Consider the following 20,244-nt stretch of genomic DNA (forward strand, 5'->3'; position numbering starts at 1 on the left):
GAATGTGATCTAATTTTTTTCTCCCCGCCAGAATGACAGTTCTCCCAGTCAACTGTGACCACTGTCAGTCATTTTCGTTCCGTCGCTCGGCCGCGAAAGTCGCGCAAAATTTTGCTCTCTGGTGAAAAAGTTTTCAAACAAATTTTCAGTGCCGAAAAAATGGAGCGTCCGAAGCGCGAGGATTTCGACAAGATTTGCCGGCTCTGCCTGAAGAGTGCCAGCCTGGTGAACATCTTCGACCGGAACCCGAAAACGCAGCAGGAATCGCTCAGCACGCTGGTCCGGGAAACGGTCGAAATGCTCGGGCTGACGGTGAGTGGTGTACACGGTTAAGTGGAAAGGGGAGAGACTCTTGATTTGGGGGAGGTTGGGAATGAGTACTTTTTTGGGGGCATCAATTTAGGGATGATTTTTCCAAAACTTCAATCTCAGCAGCTAAAGGTCTCATATTTTTTTGGAGGGTGGCCAGATATTCTATTTTAATGATTGTTAAAAAATATGTCAATGAAAACGATTTTGTCTTGCTTTTTGAGGGCTGGGGAGAAAATTTCATTCCGTTCTGATTTCTGGAAGCATGCAAGATCTTGAATAGCAATGAGGTGCCGTTTCTCGATCTAAGTTCGGAAAGGACTTCGATTGGAAGTTCGAATCTTGGAATTGTAGATCGCTTTAGTGGACGAGCCAAAACCCCGCATCTTCGATGTTGTAGCACTGCAGGAGTTGAACTGGATGGTAATGAAAGATTTAGAGATGTTTTGGGGTTCACCATGTATCAGAGCAGCGGTCTTTATTTTGGCTGACACTTCTAACATCTAGTAATCCCACTTCCCAGATTTATCTGGCAACCCTGGTTCAAATTTGCATGGCTTGTATAGCGTAGTAAATAGAGTAGAATTATAATTTGCAAGCTCAAACGAGACCCAAAGCCATACAACGCGTGCAATTTACATTCCAGATCGACCCGGACGATAACTTCCCGCGTAAAATGTGCCTACCGTGCAAAGATTCGTTGCGCTCGCTTTACAAATTCAGAAACCAATGCCAAGAGGCGAACGATCTGATACTGGAAGTTCTCTCTAGCTTTGAACTAACTGTAGCAAAGGAAGCCCCTAGCATATTGACAGTTTCAGTTCCAGAGGTTCAACCTAAACTATCCGAAGAATTTATCTCCGTCAAAGCGACAAGCACTCTGATAAATGAAGACATTCCCGCTATCGATGATCACGATGAACCGTTTGAACTCACGGAGCAAATGGTTCTGGAAGCCGACTCGAGCAGCGCGCTCAACGTGTCGATTGCGAAGAGCGAAGTGTCGAGTACGGTGACGGTGAGCCTAGAGTACGAATACCTGGAGCAGGAAAGCGAACCAGACGACGGGGAGCGCGATGGTAAGGTGGAAGAGATGGAAGCGAACGCTGGGCAGGATGTGTACACGATCGAAATGCAAGCCGACGAGGCGGAGGAAGTGCGGGAAGACGGTGGCGGGGATGTTCAGAATTCTGAGGTCTATCCGGAAGAGCCACCGGCTCAAGCAAAAACTCCAGTTGTGCTCATTTGGGACTGCATGGTCAACAGGAAACCCGCGAAGAAGATAGCGGTCTGTGATAAATGCGGAAAGTATTTTAAAGGCAGAACTTTACTTGCAAACCACAAATCGGTAGTCCATGCAGATCGGGAAAGAAAGACCTTTAATTGTCCATATTGCTCCATGCAGTTTGCGACTTGGCACAACAGACACCGACACATCAGCACGCACACCGGAAAAAGATATAAGTGCAGCAGGTGTAGCAAAACCTTCACTGATCGCAAGTCTAAATACCGACATGAGAATGAGCACGACGGGCCACAGTTTGCTTGCTCAAAATGTGGTAAGAAATTTATGCAAAAATGTTACCAGCAGCGCCACACCAAGAAGTGCACCGGGAGGAAAAATTTGGACAAGAAAAGGTCGACGAGTGGGAGCAGGAAGAGGAAGAGGCCAGTTGACGTGTAGAGGTCGAAGCTGGAAGGTAACGAAGAGACGCCGGGCGACCTTGTGGTCGAGCTGCGTCTAGTTGATTCGTCGGGCGGATTGGCATAGAAGAAGAGGAAGAGTCCGTTGACAAGGGCTGTGGAGTCGGGTCTTTTTTGGGACCTGGAGTCGGAGTCGGAGCCGTCATTGTCGTGATCGGGGACTTTCTTTTATAATAAAAACACAGATATTTTGCAATTAACAAACAGCACGCCTTTTTCCACACAAATCAACCACAAAACTGATTTAACAATCTTCATTCTCTCTTTCGCCGGCCGCGCGCATCTCGCTGTTTTCTCGCTCGTTGTTCTCTCTCGCAGCTCGCTAGCGCGCTCCCGCACTCTAAAAGTGAAAAAACAGAATATTTTTCAAATAAACGCAGGTTTAACAATTTTTAATTTAATACGGGATAAGTAATTGTTTACCTGATTTTCATTTAATTTTAAGTAATTTAGAATTAAAAGGCAAATTTTACTAACATTACTGAAACAACAAAACACGATGTATAAAAATAATTCAAATTCAAAAGCTATTTTTTAACATTTTAAATTATAAGGAATCAAATTATTATTTTTGATTCTCATTTTGTGAATATGAAATAATAAACAATGTGGACAAAATCAAAAATCTAACATGTTGCTGACTGAAATAAAAAATAAAGCATAATCCTGGCGATTTTTTGAATTTGAAATTTATATGTACCATAAAAACAAAGAATAATCATTTCAGCAATTTATAAACAATGTGGTAATTTATAAACAATGTGGTAATTTATAAACAATGTGGTAATTTATTGCAGGCCAAGGATTGATACCTAAGAGCATGCAATGGCACTGACCTTGTTGCGTGCTCTTCGGTTGACGTCCACGTAAGGAACATCCTGGAAGGAGCGCAACTAACTACATCCGTAGTTCTGTTAGATCATCCGAATTATCTTGATCAGAACAGTATAGCTCTGGTTCCTTGCGAGTGTCCTATTTTCTTACCTCCACGTTGGCTTGGTTTTCATGATGACCTAGCTGGTGGCCTGTGGAAACGACTCGTAAACCTTTGACCAGCGAGGGTCAGAGTAGAGACGGCTAAAAGAAAGGGGCGCAACAATGTGGGAAAGGGAAGTAATTTGTGATTGTAGACGGTATTGTTTCGATTCGCAGTATGTTGAGTCAACTGCTGTGGATGTACCTGAAGCATCGCACAACGGGGTTCTCTTCTTTTCGTTCTCAGCTACCACCTATTTCCTATTTTTATTTTGCTCTACTGATTCTCACTTCTTCATTCATTCTTCTATATTAATCATTTGATTTTGATTTTACTAACTTTTGATTCTCTTATCTCTCAAAGCTTTTCCACTCTTTTTTTACCAATTGATACTGCTGTAACAAACTTTGTTTTTTTCCTTAAAAATCTACTTTTCCTTAATGTACTAGTAATATCAAGTCTATTTATCATTCGCCTAATCTTTTTTGATTTTATTGCGAATTTATTTATTTGAATAATTCTTTATCTGTCCTTTAAATTATCATTACTATAATCTTAGCTTGTTTTGTATCTCTTTTTATTAACTATTGTCTAATTTTACATCTAATACATCTAGCTTCTAATTTTTATTCATTAAAATACGATCATCATTCTCTTACAATTGATTCTTGATTTTTATAAAATAAATTCTATTTTACTGTTCATTGTTTTGAAACTTCACCCTTTTGTTCAAACAAGTAAGGTTTGAGTCCTTACTCAATTTATGGAATGGTTAAAGGATTAACACAAATATTACTATTGTATTTTTGGTAAACTTTTATAACATGCTTAGGACCAAAAATTGTAACAAAACACCGCGACAAAAGAAATAGCAACATATAAACACGACTCAACACTAGGAAAGATTTCAGGAGAAAGCAATACACAGTAAAATAACAAATAGTTTTTGAATTCAAACTAAAAATAAAACAGTTTTGCTTTAATGAAAGTTGATAGGCACACTATAAATGGTTAGGCGCTTAAACTTACATCAAACCCTACGTAATGTACCACCCCCGGCCGAGTTAAAATGCGTAACCGGAAAAGAAGGTGTGCATGCCTGGCACGAACACTCAAAGCGTGTTCTAGCGTGCTGCTCGTACTGACTCAGAGCAAGGGTGAGATGTAGGTGTAAGGGCAGTGCGTGTTCGTCGGGAACCTGGTGCATAAGATCGGTCAAGGCCCGTTCTTACACTGAAAAATGCGAATTGCGAATTGCGAATGTGGTAATTTATTCAGCTTTATTTAAAAAAAAAAATCTGAAAGGAAAACTATGACAGGCGTTGGATACCCATATGTACACTCTGAATTTATGTGCGCCCGCCATCCCACATTGACTGGGCAGCCTGCCGGCGGTTCGCTGGCGGGCCGCCAAACCACTCTGGCGATCCGCCAGCGTTTGATTTGGCGGACCACGGGCGACCCGCTGGCGGATAAAATTTGCAACAATTTGGCGCACGATCAGTTTTTTTTATCGTGACGTTGGTCCGCCAGCGACTCGCCCCGGGGTCGCCCAGGTTTGCCTTGAAATGTTTCATACGCCGTTTTTGTATGGTTCAACCGCCCCTATAGGATGGTCCGCCAGCGGATCGCCCTCGATACGCCTCCCATAGAAAGTTCATCCGCCTAAAAAGCCCCAACCGCCGTGGCTCGCCCTCGACCCGCCTTTCATATACGGTTCGTCCGCCCCTGTAAGATGGTCCGCCAGCGGGTTGCCCTTGATACGCCCCCCATATAAAGTTCATCCGCCCAAAAAGCCCCAACCGCCTTGGCTCGCCCTTGATGCGCCTTTCATATACGGTTCAGCCGCCCCTGTAGGTTGGTTCGCCAGCGGGTCGCCCTTGATACGCCCCCCATATAAAGTTCATCCGCCCAAAATGCCCCAACCGCCTTGGCCCGCCCTCGATTCGCCTTTCATACATATTTCATCCGCCCAAGCAGAATACCCGTTCAGGTTCCTTCAGGATTCTGATAGTGTTTTTTCAAGTTCATCTAAAACTGAAAAAAAAACACAAAGTGCCTTATATAGAAATGCAGATCTTTGTAGATTCATGTGTGCTGAAATTTAGAAATAAAACAAAAGCATTTAAATAAAATATAATTTTCAACATAATTTTGTTCTTAATAAATCTTACGTGCGTTGTTAGTTCACTGAGGTGAAATGATGAAAAAAAAACAAAATAATATATTGATAAGCAAACTTGTTGCGAAGATTTTCCATTTCCTGCAAATAAAAACAATTCTTTAACTAATTCTTAAAAACTAAATTATTTAAAATGTTCATGTATTATTGGTACTTACATATAAACAGGCAACGTATTGAATGTTAACAATTCATACTCTAATCTAATCAAACACAAGCGCAGCTAATCCGAAGAAAGTATCCTAGTAGATTACACCCCATGTTCTTTCTTGTCATTCAATTTGATCATATATTGTATGGGGGAATGGTAGATATGAATATAAAAATAAATCTTACAGTGAAAAGATAAATACAAATAAGCAGTAATTTTAAAGATGATTCCGGGAAGCTGCAAAACAAACAACTATAATTAAAAAGACAAATGCTCCAGATGGTTCCATTGCTGAAAGAAAAGGAATAGGATAAGGAAGGATATAAACATTTAAATAAATCATCTAGTGAATAGATAAATGTAGGCATTAAAATTGAAGAAGATTCCCGGAAGCTGGAAGAAAGATAATTATATTTTAAAGAAAAATTCTTCAGATGGTTCCATTGCTATTTCAGTAACTGTCGTTAGTTCATGAAATTTGATCATATATGGTATGGAGGAATGGTAGAAAAAAGGACAAGGAATAGGAATGATATAAACATTCAAATAAATCAAATGAAGAATAGATAAATACATATAAGCAGTAAATTTATAAATGATCCAGGAAGCTGTAAAAAAAAAAATTAAACACAATTTTAAATGATATTGTTGCCGCTGAACTGATAATTGAAAATAATTGAAATTACTTCCTACCCACGTCCTGCATCATGCACACCTAAAAAACGTCAAACAAAAGAAAGACAAAAATCGCTGCTGCACCACTAATTGTCTCCACTGCTGGCACTGAACCCGCAACCTTTGGAGTGTTAACATTCACACAAAAAAACATTAACATTAATTGAGTAAACATTGGCACAAAATCCGCTTTGTAAATGCCACCTCGATACCCTTCAAGAGGTTTCCCTGGGAAAGATATACTTTTTACCAAAATGTACACCAAATTTCCATACAAACATACAAAAAAGAACAAATCAAATCATAACAACAATGAAACATATCAAATTCTAAGTATTCCAAATGATTGCACATCTGCCAACAATATTTATAAGGGGTGTCACATAAATTACACCAACAATAACGATTCTTGCAAAACAACCTTCAATCACTATTTGAAACGCACTTTCAACTGTTTGTTTACATAAATAAACAATCTAAACAACACAACACTTCTCCCAACACAAACTTAACAACGAAAATCAGCAGCCGCCGATTAAATAACAACACCCACCGAAGCTCGTTGAAAACTGACTGAAATGTCAAATTCGAAATAAATTCCTTCAGATGCAAACCGCCACGGCAATCAGCCTTTGGCTCGCCGCGGCGATTGGGGGCGAACGATATTGAAACATTTCAGCGATCAGTTTGAACCGCCCAGGCGATGCGCCCATGGCACGCCAAGGCGGATGGAGGGCGGACGAAATTGAAAAATTTCAAATGTCAAATTTCAACCGCCCAGACGGCCCGCCCTCGGTCCGCCAGGGCGGTTCTAGGGCGGACCACACGATCAGTAACGGCCGCCGATGCGTAACGTCCGCACTGAGTTAATGTGGGATGGAGTTCAAACCGAAACACTGAAACCCCGATGGTTTGACAACAATTGTTGTCAAACGAACGGGGTCAGTTTTTAGTTTGACACCCTCTTTACACGGAGCTCACACACACTACCAAACGTTTGTTTTGAAAGTGTACGTGAGCGCCGTGTAAAAAGTGACAGTTCGTCAATCGTTTCCGAGAAGTAAAGCGCCCCTATCCGGGACCGCCAGTGCCATTTCTTCGCCGTCAGCGTAAACAGATCGTACTCGGCCGGATGAAACTCTGCGGGTACGGTACGTGGCTTATTTTTTGAGGATGGTCCCGCCGTCAACATGGACCAAGCAATCGCCAGTTTGCTGCTCACATCCGCCCGGCCCGCCGGACTTCTGTGGCTCTGTCCGGAGTGTCACAGAGGCGAACTGCAGCCCAGAGCCGGCTCCGGAACTGACCTGCCCCCAGAGCTGTGGATCGCAATCTTCCGGCACTTGAACACACGCTCCATGCTGCGGGTGCGGTCAACCTGCCGCCGTTGGAAGGACATCGTCGATCAGAACAAATGCTTGAGAAAGGAGTTTTCCGTTTGTTTTGAAGGAAAAACCATGGACGAGCAGTTCCAGCCAGAGAACCTGTCGCAGGCAGTTTGTGCACAAATAGTTCGGGAATAAATCATCCACTTTCACGGAAATGTAGCTTGTCAAAATCACTTCTTATAGAACCGGGTTTGAATTGGTGCCATTGCGATAAATTTCAACTAATTCTTCGGATTTTAAGCAACATCGACAAACGGAGTCAAAGTCTGGCGATATCTCTATGATATTACTCATTTTAACCTTCGGGAAGTCGCGTGTTTTCGCCTTTCTTACAAGTGCCCTTACAAACTGTGTACAAAGTACACGTACGCGACCTCCGGTGGGTTAAGTTAATTTTAATTGAAAATATTTGAAAAATCGCGAAGAAACTTCCGAAAAATGCGATTCATAACAAAATCAGCTGATTTTGTTTTGATGTCCGCACCTCAATTTAATTAGATTTAAATTTGAATAAAATCGTCCAAAAACCCAGAAAGACAATTTCCTTTTAAGTATCATTCCGAACCGATATCCGTTCCCCGGAACCGTTTTTCTGCTTTCCCGGAAGATTTTTCCGGTACTCAGCGCATGTCAAATTTGACATCGGCTCCACCATGTTGAAATCTAGATTAAATTTTCAAAAGGTCCTATCTGCATAGGAAACCCATGAGGGATAGGTTGTTTTGAAAATTTAATCTAGAAATTAAGTTCGGGTACTCGATGTCAAATTTGTATGACTACGGTTTGCGCCGTTTTGCTTGGATCCACTCAATTTTGAGTTCCCCTGGTAAGCGTGATTGTTTGTTTTGAATTTGAATGTGATCTAATTTTTTTTCTCCCCGCCAGAATGACAGTTCTCCCAGTCAACTGTGGCCGCTGTCAGTCATTTTCGTTTCGTCGCTCGGCCGCGAAAGTCGCGCAAAATTTTGCTCTCTGGTGAAAAAGTTTTCAAACAAATTTTCAGTGCCGGAAAAATGGAGCGTCCGAAGCGCGAGGATTTCGACAAGATTTGCCGGCTCTGCCTGAAGAGTGCCAGCCTGGTGAACATCTTCGACCGGAACCCGAAAACGCAGCAGGAATCGCTCAGCACGCTGGTCCGGGAAACGGTCGAAATGCTCGGGCTGACGGTGAGTGGTTTACACGGTTAAGTGGGAAGGGGAGATACTCTTGATTTGGGGGAGGTTGGGAATGAGTACTTTTTTGGGAGCATCAATTTAGGGGTGATGTTCATTGGGTGATTTTTCCTAAACTTCAAACTAAGCAGCTAAAGGTCTCAAATTTTTTTGAAAGGTGGCCAGATATTCCATTTTAATGATTGTTATAAAATATGTCAATGAAAACGATTTTGTCTTCCCTTTTGAGGGCTGTGGAGAAAATTCTGTTCTGACTTCCGGAAGCATGCAAGATCCTGAAAAGCTATGAGTACCGATTCTCGGTCTAAGTTCGGAAAGGACTTCGATTGGAAGTTCGAAACTTGGAATTGTAGATCGCTTTAGTGGACGAGCCAAAACCCCGCAACTTCGATGTTGTAGCACTGCAGGAGTTGAACTGGATGGTAGTGAAAGATTTACGAGAATTTGCCGGATGTCGATCTTTACTTTGGCTGACACTTCTAACATCTAGTATTCCCAGATTTATCTGGCAACCCTGGCTCAAATTTGCATGGCTTGTATAGCGTAGTAAATAGAGTAGAATTATAATTTGCAAGCTCAAACGAGACCCAAAGCCATACAACGCGTGCAATTTACATTCCAGATCGACCCGGACGATAACTTCCCCCGTAAAATGTGCCTACCGTGCAAAGACTCGTTGCGCTCGCTGTACAAATTCAGAAACCAATGCCAAGAGGCGAACGATCTGATACTGGAAGTTCTCTCTAGCTTTGAACTAACTGTAGCACAGGAAGCCCCTAGCAAATTGACAGTTTCAGTTCCAGAGCTTCAACCTAAACTATCCGAAGAATTTATCTCCGTCAAAGCTACAAGCACCCTCATAAAGGAAGACATTCCCGCTATCGATGATCACGATGAACCGGTTGAACTCTCGGAGCAAATGGTTCTGGAGGCCGACTCGAGCAGCGCGCTCAACGTGTCGATTGTGAAGAGCGAAGCGCCGAGTACGGTGACGGTGAGCGAAGAGTACGAATACCTGGAGCAGGAAAGCGAACCAGACGACGGGGAGCGCGATGGTAAGGTGGAAGAGATGGAAGCGAACGCTGGGCAGGATGTGTACACGATCGAAATGCAAGCCGACGAGGCGGAGGAAGAGCGGGAAGACGGTGGCGGGGATGTTCAGAATTTTGAGGTCTATCTAGAGGAGAATTCTGGTTCCGATGAGGAGGAAGAAGCGAAAAGTGAAGATCAGTCTGAACAGCTGCAGGTGGCAACGGTCAAACGCGGGAGCGTAAAGGGTCAGCTGTGCACGATTTGTAACAAATATTCGACCTGCCTGAAGTATCACATGATGTATCACACCGGAGAGCGACCGTACTCGTGTCCGCATTGCGAGAAGTCCTTCCGGACCTCCACAAAGCTGAAAATTCACGTCGACGGGGTACATCTCAAGCTGAGGAAGTTCACCTGCGAGGTGTGCAATAAAAAGTTTCTGGACGCGGGAAATCTCAAAAGTCACATGGCTACGCATGCCGAAACGAGGAAGTATGTCTGCGACTACGAAAACTGTGGGAAGGCGTTCGCTCTGCCGGGAACGTTACGAGTTCACAAGCTGACGCACACCCAGGACAAGCAGTTCGAGTGCAGTTTCTGTCATAAGTCGTTCTTGTACAAGTATGCGTTCATGTCCTTAACTTTCAGGGTTATATTTAACTAAAATTAACTTTTCACATCCAGGTGGTTGTTGGTGAAGCATGAGCGATCGCATACCGGCGAGAAGCCGTACGAGTGCGAGGTGTGTCACAAGCGGTTCTCGACCTCGACCCATGCGAAAACGCACCAGAAAATTCACGATCCGTTCCGCGAGAAACCGGCTAAGGCTCCGAGGAAGAAGAAGCGGCAAGCCGGGGAAGAGTCCGACGATGCGGTGGAAGTTGTGGTGTCATAAAAATTAAAAGTTGTTTTCATCGCGAACTTAGATGAGTATTCTTTTGTGATGACATTTCCACTGAGTTTTATTTAAAACAAACAAATCATATAGGCCCCCAAAACCAAAGCTAAAAACTCTATTCGCCACCTACATTCGAGTAGGAGAACTTTGGTGCAAGGTTACGTTTACGGTTTTGCGCGATAAGTGCAAAGGGGAGTGAAAACTATTCTAAGATTTTTTAAAACAAAATTGATTTTTTGGAATAAAATAAAGTTAACAGGAGGTAAGAAATAAAAAGTTCTATCGACTGACTTTTTGATGTTTTTGCTAAGTTGCCTTTTTCATTGAAAATTCTGAGATCCGGATTGAAAACGCGAGAATGAGGTTAGATTGCTAATTTTGAAAATCAATCCAATTATCATTTTTCAAGCAGATCTTTGCTTTTATGGTAGAAGTGACTTAAAAAAATATTTGTCCACTTGGATAATCTACATTCTCAATTGATTAGTTAGGTTTTGGTTAATTAAAACATTCCCTTATTTTGAATCAGATAATGAACAGGTTAAATCGGCCATCACAAACATATTTTTGTTTATATCAATGAGGCTATTTATTTCTTACCTGAAAATGGTATAATTTGCTTTTAATGTCGATTTTATGATGAAATAACACAATTTCAAATTTCAAACCAATTTACTCGCTGTAGGTTATAATGAAAACATCACCCCAAGTTTCAGCGCCCTCTAGTGGGGGGTAATTTTGACGTTTGATTGCCTATAATGGCTGCCTGAAAAAAAAAAACAAGAGATACTCAACTTTGGGTAATAGTGTTAAAATTTAAGTAACAATAATTAAATTCTTTTGACCGTGTATAACATTTCACCTAACGGACAGTCCAACCACGTAAAGTTTGCCGTTGTGATGATTCGTTGAAATTAATTGAATATGATTTAAATTTGGCAAATGTTTCCCTATTTCTGCTGGGTGCTAGGATTGGAAAACAATAACATTTCCGAATGCTTAATTTGCTAACAATTTTGTTCCAGATCGACCCGTCCGGCCCATATCCGAGGAAAATTTGCCAAGTCTGCAAGGATTTCCTGCGCGCGCTGCACAAGTTTCGCCAGCAAGCCCAGGAAGCGAACGATTTGGTGATGGAAGCATGCCCGGGGGCCGTCCAGGATATGCAGCTGGCGCTGCCTGCTCCAGCACGCTCACCGCCCTTGGTTCTTCCACGGCCCCAGATTCCATCTCCGAGCGCTGCTGTTGTCGTGAAAAATGAACGCAAAAATGTGTCCCAAAAGTCGCCTTCTCCAAGAGCTACAAGGCGCACAAGTCAGGACAAACCGTACAAGTTGGCGCGTGCCGTTCAACCAGTGAGAAAAACCTATTCCTGCCATTTGTGCGATTTCAAAGGGTTCTCACCGAAAGCTCTGTCAACCCACCTGAGCAAGGAACATCCAAGTCGGTACACGTGCGACATATGCGGCCAGCAGTTCATGCATGGATCAGGCCTGTTGATGCACAAGTATGAAGCGCACGATATTCGTGTAAGACTTCGGGGATCGTAGGCGCTTGCTTGATCCTGTTCAGAAGTTAAATTTATCATTTCATTCTTTAAAGTTATCTTTACCAACTTTTGCTTTGTGACCCTAATTAGGGTTGGCTTCTTTTTTTGAAGGCTGATTTACGTGTGACAGGTAGAAATAAGTATGGGCAATTAACATGAACTCTTTTGCCACTTTCTTATTCCTAAGAAACTCTAAAAAGTTAAATACAATTCTGACTAAGGTGATGTACAACATAAATAAACAATAAAAAATATCTACATTGAATTTCAGAAAGATCAAAAAAATAGTTGCGTATCATTTCAATCACTGCCTACAGCAACATCTCAAACTCAACTCACTGACTGTCTGTCGACTGTCGACAACCTCATAAAAAAAAAACGTGATCACAGGATGACATTCTCGTCATAGCATTACTGGTCGGAAGGCATATCGACACTTAACCACCTCTAAGTATCTAAGTAACCCTATCCTTACCCTACTAGCACACTTAAAGAATGATACTATTTAGCCGGGAACCGTGGTGTAGGGGTAAGCGTGATTGCCTTTCACCCAGTCGGCCTGGGTTCGATCCCAGACGGTCCCGGTGGCATTTTTCGAGACGAGATTTGTCTGATCACGCCTTCCGTCGGACGGGGAAGTAAATGTTGGCCCCGGACTAACCAAAAAAGGTTAGGTCGTTAGCTCAGTCCAGGTGTAGGAGTCGTCTCCCTGGGTCCTGTCTCGGCGAGTCGCTGGTAGGCAGTTGGACTAACAATCCAAAGGTCGTCAGTTCGAATCCCGGGGTGGATGTAAGCTTAGGTGTAAAAAGAGGTTTGCAATTGCCTCAACAATCAAGCCTTCGAACACCTAGTTTCGAGTAGGAATCTCGCAATCGAGAACGCCAAGGCAATGCTGTAGAGCGAATAATTTGATTTTTTTTTTAGTGCCAAGTCTTCTACAGACTTGATTTGTTAAAGTTTATTCGTTCTGAAATACAATACGAAATTTCCACTCGTTAAAATTGTGCCAGTGACAGAATAGTTCTTCAAAAATATGGTTTATTCTTGAAAAACTCTTTTCAGATCGAGCTGACGGATCCGTACCCGAAAAAGGTGTGTCGCGAGTGCAAGGGCATTTTGCGAACGATTCACAAATTTCGACAAAACGTCCAGCAGGCAAACGATATGCTTTTGGAGGTTTTCTCCGAACCTGATGATGCCGAAAGTGACCACGAGATGGAGCAGTCGTCAACTGGCTCGACCAAGGCTTCGTCGGAGTCGTCGTTGGCACCGATCCCACCAGTCCCAAATCTTGAACTTCCACCACTGCCTTTTAGTCCTGAACTTCCACGGCCTCCAAGTCTTAAACTTTCACTACTACATTCAAGTCCTGAACTTCCACCGCCTCCAAGTCTTCAACTTCCACCACTACCTTCAAGTCCTAAACTTCCACCGCCTCCAAGACGTGAAAAAATGATCAATCTAAACTATGCCAAGAAAAGTGGAACCCCCCTACACGTGATCGTTGCAAAGAAGCTGTCAGCGCAAAATCGCGAAAATCGACCCGAAGGCCAGAACCAGGACCAGTTCGACTGTAAAATATGCAAGAAAAATTTCTTGCGTCTTGCCAACCTCAAGCAGCACATGCGCACTCACGAAACTGAGCAAAAACCACCTTCGGCTGTTTGAGGATAATCCCGGACGACGAATTCTGTTTACTTACGCTACACAATTAGTTCAGATAAGTTTAGATTTAAAATACTTTTTAACATATCCATTTAATGCAAAAATGCTCTGAGTCAAATCTTTCGGATTTTTATAACTCAACGACAGTAACCATGAATGAATGGTTACGAAGAGAACGCCTCAAAGTTTCCATGAATAAATCCTTCCGTTAGTTTGTTATGTTATTGTTAAAGAAACATGCGATGTTTGAATCAAAAAAGACAAAGAAACACACGTTACTGTTTTCGAAAATTAAAATTATCCGAAAAATACATGAATTAAAACAATATCTAAAAAATATAATGAAGAGAAAGAAACTAGAAGGAATCTCATGTTTGGCAGGATAAGCACTCGCTCCTAACACCGTCCATTTGGGTCCTAAAATGAAGCTTAGATTGCTGATATTATTGTTTACATCGATAAAGCTTATTTTTCTGAGTACAATGACCCTTTGTACGACCACAAAGAGTTTAAAATGGAATTTTAAATCAATTTTGAAAAATTAACCTCGCGGTCCTTCTTGACAGAAAAGCTCCTACTTGACAGCTCTTTCCAAGGGGACCATAGTTGATCCATCGAAAAAAATTTGTCTAGTCAAAAAAAAAAAATGTTGCATTAAAATGAAAAAAAAGTGATCAGAAATGGTTTTTAATCGTGTTTTTTACCGTTGTACATAAAAATTGACATAGGGCTTTAGTACCCAATTTGCTGATTTTTACTATTTTAACAACTTATTTTGTATAAAACTCAAAAGTGACTAAAACATACGCATTTTCTGTTGAGCGGAAGAGTTGGCCAACCAAACGAAATTCTAACTCCTCCTAATTCAACGTGCAACCGAATGTGATCTAAAACGTCTCAAGATGCAAATTTGACAGTTCTGCACTCGCGCATCAAGTGCATTCTTGTTTACAAAACACAGTTGCGTGCACTTTTATCTGGCCACTTCGTCGGAGCCTAACGCTTAACTCGTCCGAAAATGGAAAACTCCGGCTGCCTGGACCTAGAGACGCTGGAGGACAACAACGGAGAATGCAAGCAGGACCGGCTGCGGATCCGCCACTACATGGACCACTTTGAGCGGTTGTGTCGGCTTTGCTTGGCCACGGAACGGCTCGTAAACGTCTACTCGATTGTTCAGGGACGGAACGTTTTCTACGTGCGGAACTTCGTCAAGGAGGGCTTCCGGCTGCTGGAGCAGAAGGTGAGGATTAATAGTTCTAACTTGAAATAGGTCCTAAGTTTGTTTGAATTATTTTCAGATTGACAAAAAAGATCGTCTGCCAAATTTTATCTGCGAAAAGTGTGAACGAAACTTGAACATTTTGTACAATTTTAAGAAAAAGTGTGACGCCTCCAGGCGGGTTCTGGAGAAGGTTCGCGACAAGACGATCGTGCCGGATGATTTGCGGGAAGTGGAGCTGCTAGGGTCAGCTCCAACAACTGCAGCAACGAATGAGCAGAGCATTTCTGGCCGACTGAGAAAGTCAAAGAAATTGCACCAGCTGCAGAACAGTGGAGAGGTTCTAAAAAAGGTAAATTATAGAACAGACGGGTTCAAGAAACATTCCGAATTCTCCATTGTGAATTTCATATAAACTTTATCTCGCATGAGAAAGGCAAGGCCAGACCTTTTCATAAAATTGTTACAGTCATCCCTCATATTCGGAACAGTTTACAGATCGGCCAATGTTCAGCAAATCGATAATTGAACTTAATGATTCGCTTTTACCTTCATTTGAAAGCTTTTCTTGCGATCTTTCGAATGCTGTATCGAACAACTGCAAATTTTAACTTTTATATCAAGTTTTTGAAGAAAAACTTTGACCCTTGAAATCCCCAAATTTGGAACATTTTTTTCTTATGGATGTAAACAAACTTTGGATCTCTCCAGGAGTACACATATTACATATTTGTAACAAATTAATGACTTCACACACTGCAACCAGTGGAACTCAAGCTTAGTGATGCTTTGTCCATGGTCTGATAACTTTTTTTTTGTGAAAATATCAGTTAAATTCAGGTGTTCCACCATTGTGAGAGGCACAATCTCATCTCACAATCATGGAACAGTCTTGAAATGCAGTTTTTGCCTTCCTCACTTTACTGAGGAAAGGCTATAAAATCACTCGAAAAACGAACTTCTTAATTTGACCTCCTAGACCCACCTTCACGTATACCAGGGTGGCCACCTCGGGAAAAAAACCGGGAAAACCGGGAAAAACCCGGGATTTTTATCCACCGGGAGAAAACCGGGAAAAACTCGGGAATTCGACTGACAAACCGGGAAAATATTTTAAGTTTAGTCAAAGTTTGACAAAAGCCTCTTTAATCTATTCAATATGTTCTTTTCTCAATTAGAATATTATTCTTGTTATTCTAAAAAAAGAATTCGCGAAAACTATGTTTAAATTTGTGTAATAGACTTATGCTGCTTGGCTATGGATGTTTTTGTTCCTGTTTTATCCTATGATATTTTTATTTGGCGAATTTGTTTTTTTTTTAAATAATCCAAATTATTTGCTCTACAGCATGGCTTTGGCCTTCTCTAACAAGTTGACAAGGTGTCCAAAGGCTTGAAACGGTGATGCAATCCAAATCTTTTGGTACACCTAAGCTCCCATCCTCCCCGGGATTCAAACTAACGACCTTTGGATTGCTGCGTAGGTTCAACTCGAGGGGAAGCATGCATTTTGGGGTCCTCAGAAACACGTGCACTTTGATTTTTTCAAAAATATTTAAACAGGACCGAATGGTTTTTCTCCAAAGTTTGAATGGAGAATTAGTGAGAATTAGTGTTGCCGACCAGCATCTCTACCGAGACAAATAACGGTCTAACCTCTTAATTATACCGGGACCAACATTTACTTCTCGATCTAACGGAAGGCTTGATCAGTTGATCTCGTCTCAAAAATGCCACCAGGGACGACTGGAATCGAACCAAGGCAAACTGGGGTGAGAGACAACCACTATGTCACCGGACCCACATAAATGTTTGATAAGATACAAGTTTTGCGATCAAATTGGCTTATCAATCAAGTATCAATTGAAAATTTACAAAGCCGTATGATTTTTGAAATCTTATTTCAATAAGTCTTCAATTCCATAAGTGAAATTATAATATATTTCAACTTAAAAATAATAATATCATGGAGTTTCTGTTTGTAAATGTTATATTTGATAATATTTCATATTCTCAACCAAACAAATTATTAAGGACAAATTGCAATGATTTTTTTTGAGTACTTATTAATGACTTTAAATGTCTGATGTATTCAGTTTGCACTTTAATAAAACATCGGAAACAATTGTGTGTTGTTGAAAAAATCGCAGCACGGTAATTTTTGACGATTTTTTACCATTTTGTGTTTTGGGGGTTTTTTTAGAAAGTTTTTTGAATTAAAATTATTTTCCAAAATTTATCCCATCAATACATTACTTACCGAAGATACTAAATCGATAAAAAACCCGATTAAATCCCACCAGGGGTGAGATAGAGCCTTTCTTACTAAAGAATATAACAATGGTAAAACTTTTTTCAATTCATAACATCGACTTTGTTTATTTATAACGTCAGCACAAAAGAAAGTCTTATGATGAAAGCAAAGTATTATAAATGATATGATTTCCAAAAGAAATAAAAAACGCAATTTTCACCAAAAGAATATTTTCAATCGTACAATATGTTTGTACGTTTGTAATCAAACAAGCGTTTATGACAAACGCGATCATAGCAAGCTTCCCATGCGCCAGTGACAACGCACACCGCGGTTTTGGTTTTTTAGCTTCGGTGAACCGCGTGTGCCGCACGGTGCAGGGAAGCTAGCCATTCAGCTTCTAAGAAAGTGACAGAGTCAGAGATAGTTATTTTCAACAATCGCACCACTACACACTCAATCGCGAGAACCTTAGGTAGAAAGCCATTGGCGTTGCCAGCATTGAAAACTTTGAAAACGATATAAACGATGAAAGCTTGGAAAGCTCCTATTGGAATCCAATGAACCCTGTTAAATAAAATTACGAAAATGAAGTCTACATTTAGGCGATTTTAGGAGCGCACGGGAAACAAATTGATTGTAGCCGGATGAATGTCCTATGTCACAAAAGTTTTTGCATAAACATTGGACAGTTATGCAAAAAAAGACAGAGCAAAAGAAACCGAAAAGCTACGATATCTTACATGTTGTAGGAAACATCGGTAGACAAGCTACTACAAAACGAGTATAAGTCGAGCCACAAAATATATGCGCCAGCATTCGAAGCTCAACTTGACAACTTGTCGACTTGGCGACGAAGCGTCAAAAATCGATGCAGTGTGATTTTTTGACGATTTTTCCGATGAAAATTCATGCTGAATCGACATATTTACGAAGCTGGAAATGACGTCCAGCCTTAAAGTAAAACCTATACCTTTCTTTAGTAAGAAAGGCAAAAAGTAAATAGTTCTAAAAATTGATCGGGATTGCCGATCGATGTCGAATTTGTTTCAGATGCTCACTCATGGTCTGTACTATGAATGTAGAAAGAAATTTCGGATAAAATCAGAAATGAAAAATGTTGGCGAAGGTCACCAGGTGGGCTTTTACCTTTTTTTAGGGATGTTTTTTCTTTTGATAGGTTAATCAAACGGCTCTAACTCCAGAACCAGATTATGGATCTGGATGAAAATTTGGGAGGTTGTAGAGCTCGAAAAATGCAATTTTTGAGATAAATAAAAAATATGAAAATGAAAAAAATTGACCATATTTTCATTTGAAAACTGTGTATTTTGTTGAAAAGTCTGGCCGCATCCGAAAACAGATGGATATTTCGAAATTTGCGCGGCAACTCGCCCAGGTTCAGCACACTAGCTTTCATCTGCATTCAGAAGAATCGAAATCGGATATATAGGAGCTGAGAACGGCGCGACACAAAATTTTGCAAAATTTTACCACATACGAACATCACTCGACCTCCACAGAATTTATTTTCTCAAAATTCGAGGGTTCGAGATAGACGAGTTCTGTCAAGGTGAATCGATAGAGCGTCAAAAATCGATGCAGTGTGATTTTTTGACGATTTTTCCGATGAAAATTCATGCTGAATCGACATATTTACGAAGCTGGAAATGACGTCCAGCCTTAAAGTAAAACCTATACCTTTCTTTAGTAAGAAAGGCAAAAATGTTTCAAAGTACTGTTTTTTTTTACATTTGTATGGCACTTTTTCTACACTGCTGCCAAAGTATATTTATAAATTTTTGTTTGGACTAATGGTGCAAAAATACTTTTTGGTTAAAAAGAAAGTACTCACATAATTTAAGCCAAAAAAATTGACAGAAATTGATGATTCTTCGAAGAATCGTACTTCTTGAATTCACAAAACCCTTTTTTCAAAGAAAATTTACGAGCATTTACATAAATGTTGATTACAATGTATTTTTTTTAATCTTTTCTACAAAATTAATAAATTGAAAATTACATTTCCTGCTTTCTAGTAATAATTTATGTTATTCATAAAAAAAACATTTATTTTGAAGTATGGATTGGAAACTGATAAAAACGGCTTCGTTTACAACTTACTTACTTTTAACTAAAGATATTAGAAAGCTTTCTTGAGGAATTCAAACTTTGAACGAAATGTATGCGTTCAAAACATATGTTGATACTAACGTTAGCCTAAAAAACATTGTAATTTAATTTAAAAACATTCCGGAAAATTCCTTCTGGTCTCGGGAGAAAACCGGGAAAAAACCGGGAAATTGGAAATCTAAATCTGGTGGCCACCCTGACGTATACATATCGACTCAGAATCAAATTCTGAGCAAATGTCTGTGTGTGTGTGTGTGTGTGTGTGTGTGTGTGTGTGTGTGTGTGTGTGTGTGTGTGTGTGTGTGTGTGTGTGTGTGTGTGTGTGTGTGTGTGTGTGTGTGTGTGTGTGTGTAGGGATGTGGGTCTTTGCACCAAAAAATATGCACTCGATTATCTCAGCACTGGCTTAACCGATTTGGACCGTTTTGGTCTCATTCGATTCGTCTTGGGGTCCCATAAGTCCCTATTGAAAATTATGAAGTTTAGTAAAGTACTTCAAAAGTTACGCTAAAAAACGATTTTGACTAAAGTCCGGAAGATTGTAAAAAGGGTGGTTTTTGTAAGAAAACCTGGCATATTATACATTTTCTGAAAGGTGTTTAAAAGACCTTTCTAACGAGTCCAAAACATTGAAGATTTGACAACCCTACCAAAAGTTATAAGCACTTAAGTGTTTTTTATACACTTGTCAGAAGCCGGATCTCAGATATTTGGATGAAAACGTTGGCCGGATCTGTCTTGCAACCTTTCGATGGATGGGTAATTAAAACACCTTTCTAACGAGTCCAAAACATTGATGATCTGACAACCCTGTCAAAAGTTATAAGCACTTAAGAGTTATTTAAACACATTTTAGAGGCCGGATCTCAAATATTTTGATGAAAACGTTGGCCGGATCTGTCATACGACCTATCGTTGGGTGGGTAATCAAAAG

General features: G+C 40.7%; 2 protein-coding genes across 2 annotated transcripts in view; both read left to right on the forward strand.

The window, feature by feature from the left end:
* The first annotated feature begins 34 nt into the window (after positions 1-34).
* LOC120415327 (zinc finger protein 260-like) lies at positions 35-2,761 on the forward strand. Its single transcript, XM_039576813.2, has 2 exons — positions 35-312; positions 956-2,761. Exons 1-2 carry the CDS (start codon positions 160-162, stop codon positions 1,991-1,993), a joined length of 1,191 nt encoding a protein of 396 aa, XP_039432747.1. The 5' UTR covers positions 35-159; the 3' UTR covers positions 1,994-2,761.
* Positions 2,762-8,282: 5,521 nt separating this feature from the next.
* LOC120415326 (zinc finger protein Xfin-like) overlaps positions 8,283-20,244 on the forward strand; it is a 31,489-nt gene continuing 19,527 nt past the window's right edge. Inside the window, exons 1-7 of the mRNA XM_039576811.2 lie at positions 8,283-8,551; positions 9,180-10,210; positions 10,274-10,475; positions 11,513-12,016; positions 13,099-13,701; positions 14,720-14,944; positions 15,003-15,275. Of these exons, the coding sequence (XP_039432745.2) occupies positions 8,399-8,551; positions 9,180-10,210; positions 10,274-10,475; positions 11,513-12,016; positions 13,099-13,701; positions 14,720-14,944; positions 15,003-15,275 (2,991 nt within the window). The 5' untranslated portion in view covers positions 8,283-8,398. The remainder of the gene's footprint in view (positions 8,552-9,179; positions 10,211-10,273; positions 10,476-11,512; positions 12,017-13,098; positions 13,702-14,719; positions 14,945-15,002; positions 15,276-20,244) is intronic.

This window comes from Culex pipiens, chromosome 2 (genome assembly GCF_016801865.2).
Source record: "Culex pipiens pallens isolate TS chromosome 2, TS_CPP_V2, whole genome shotgun sequence".
NCBI lineage: Eukaryota > Metazoa > Arthropoda > Insecta > Diptera > Culicidae > Culex > Culex pipiens.

Excerpts from the sequence above, each read along its gene's own strand:
- LOC120415327 (XM_039576813.2), top strand. The coding sequence starts at position 160 with ATGGAGCGTCCGAAGCGCGAGGATTTCGACAAGATTTGCCGGCTCTGC. Across the intron at positions 313-955 it reads TCGAAATGCTCGGGCTGACG|ATCGACCCGGACGATAACTT; the intron begins GTGAGTGGTGTA and ends TTTACATTCCAG.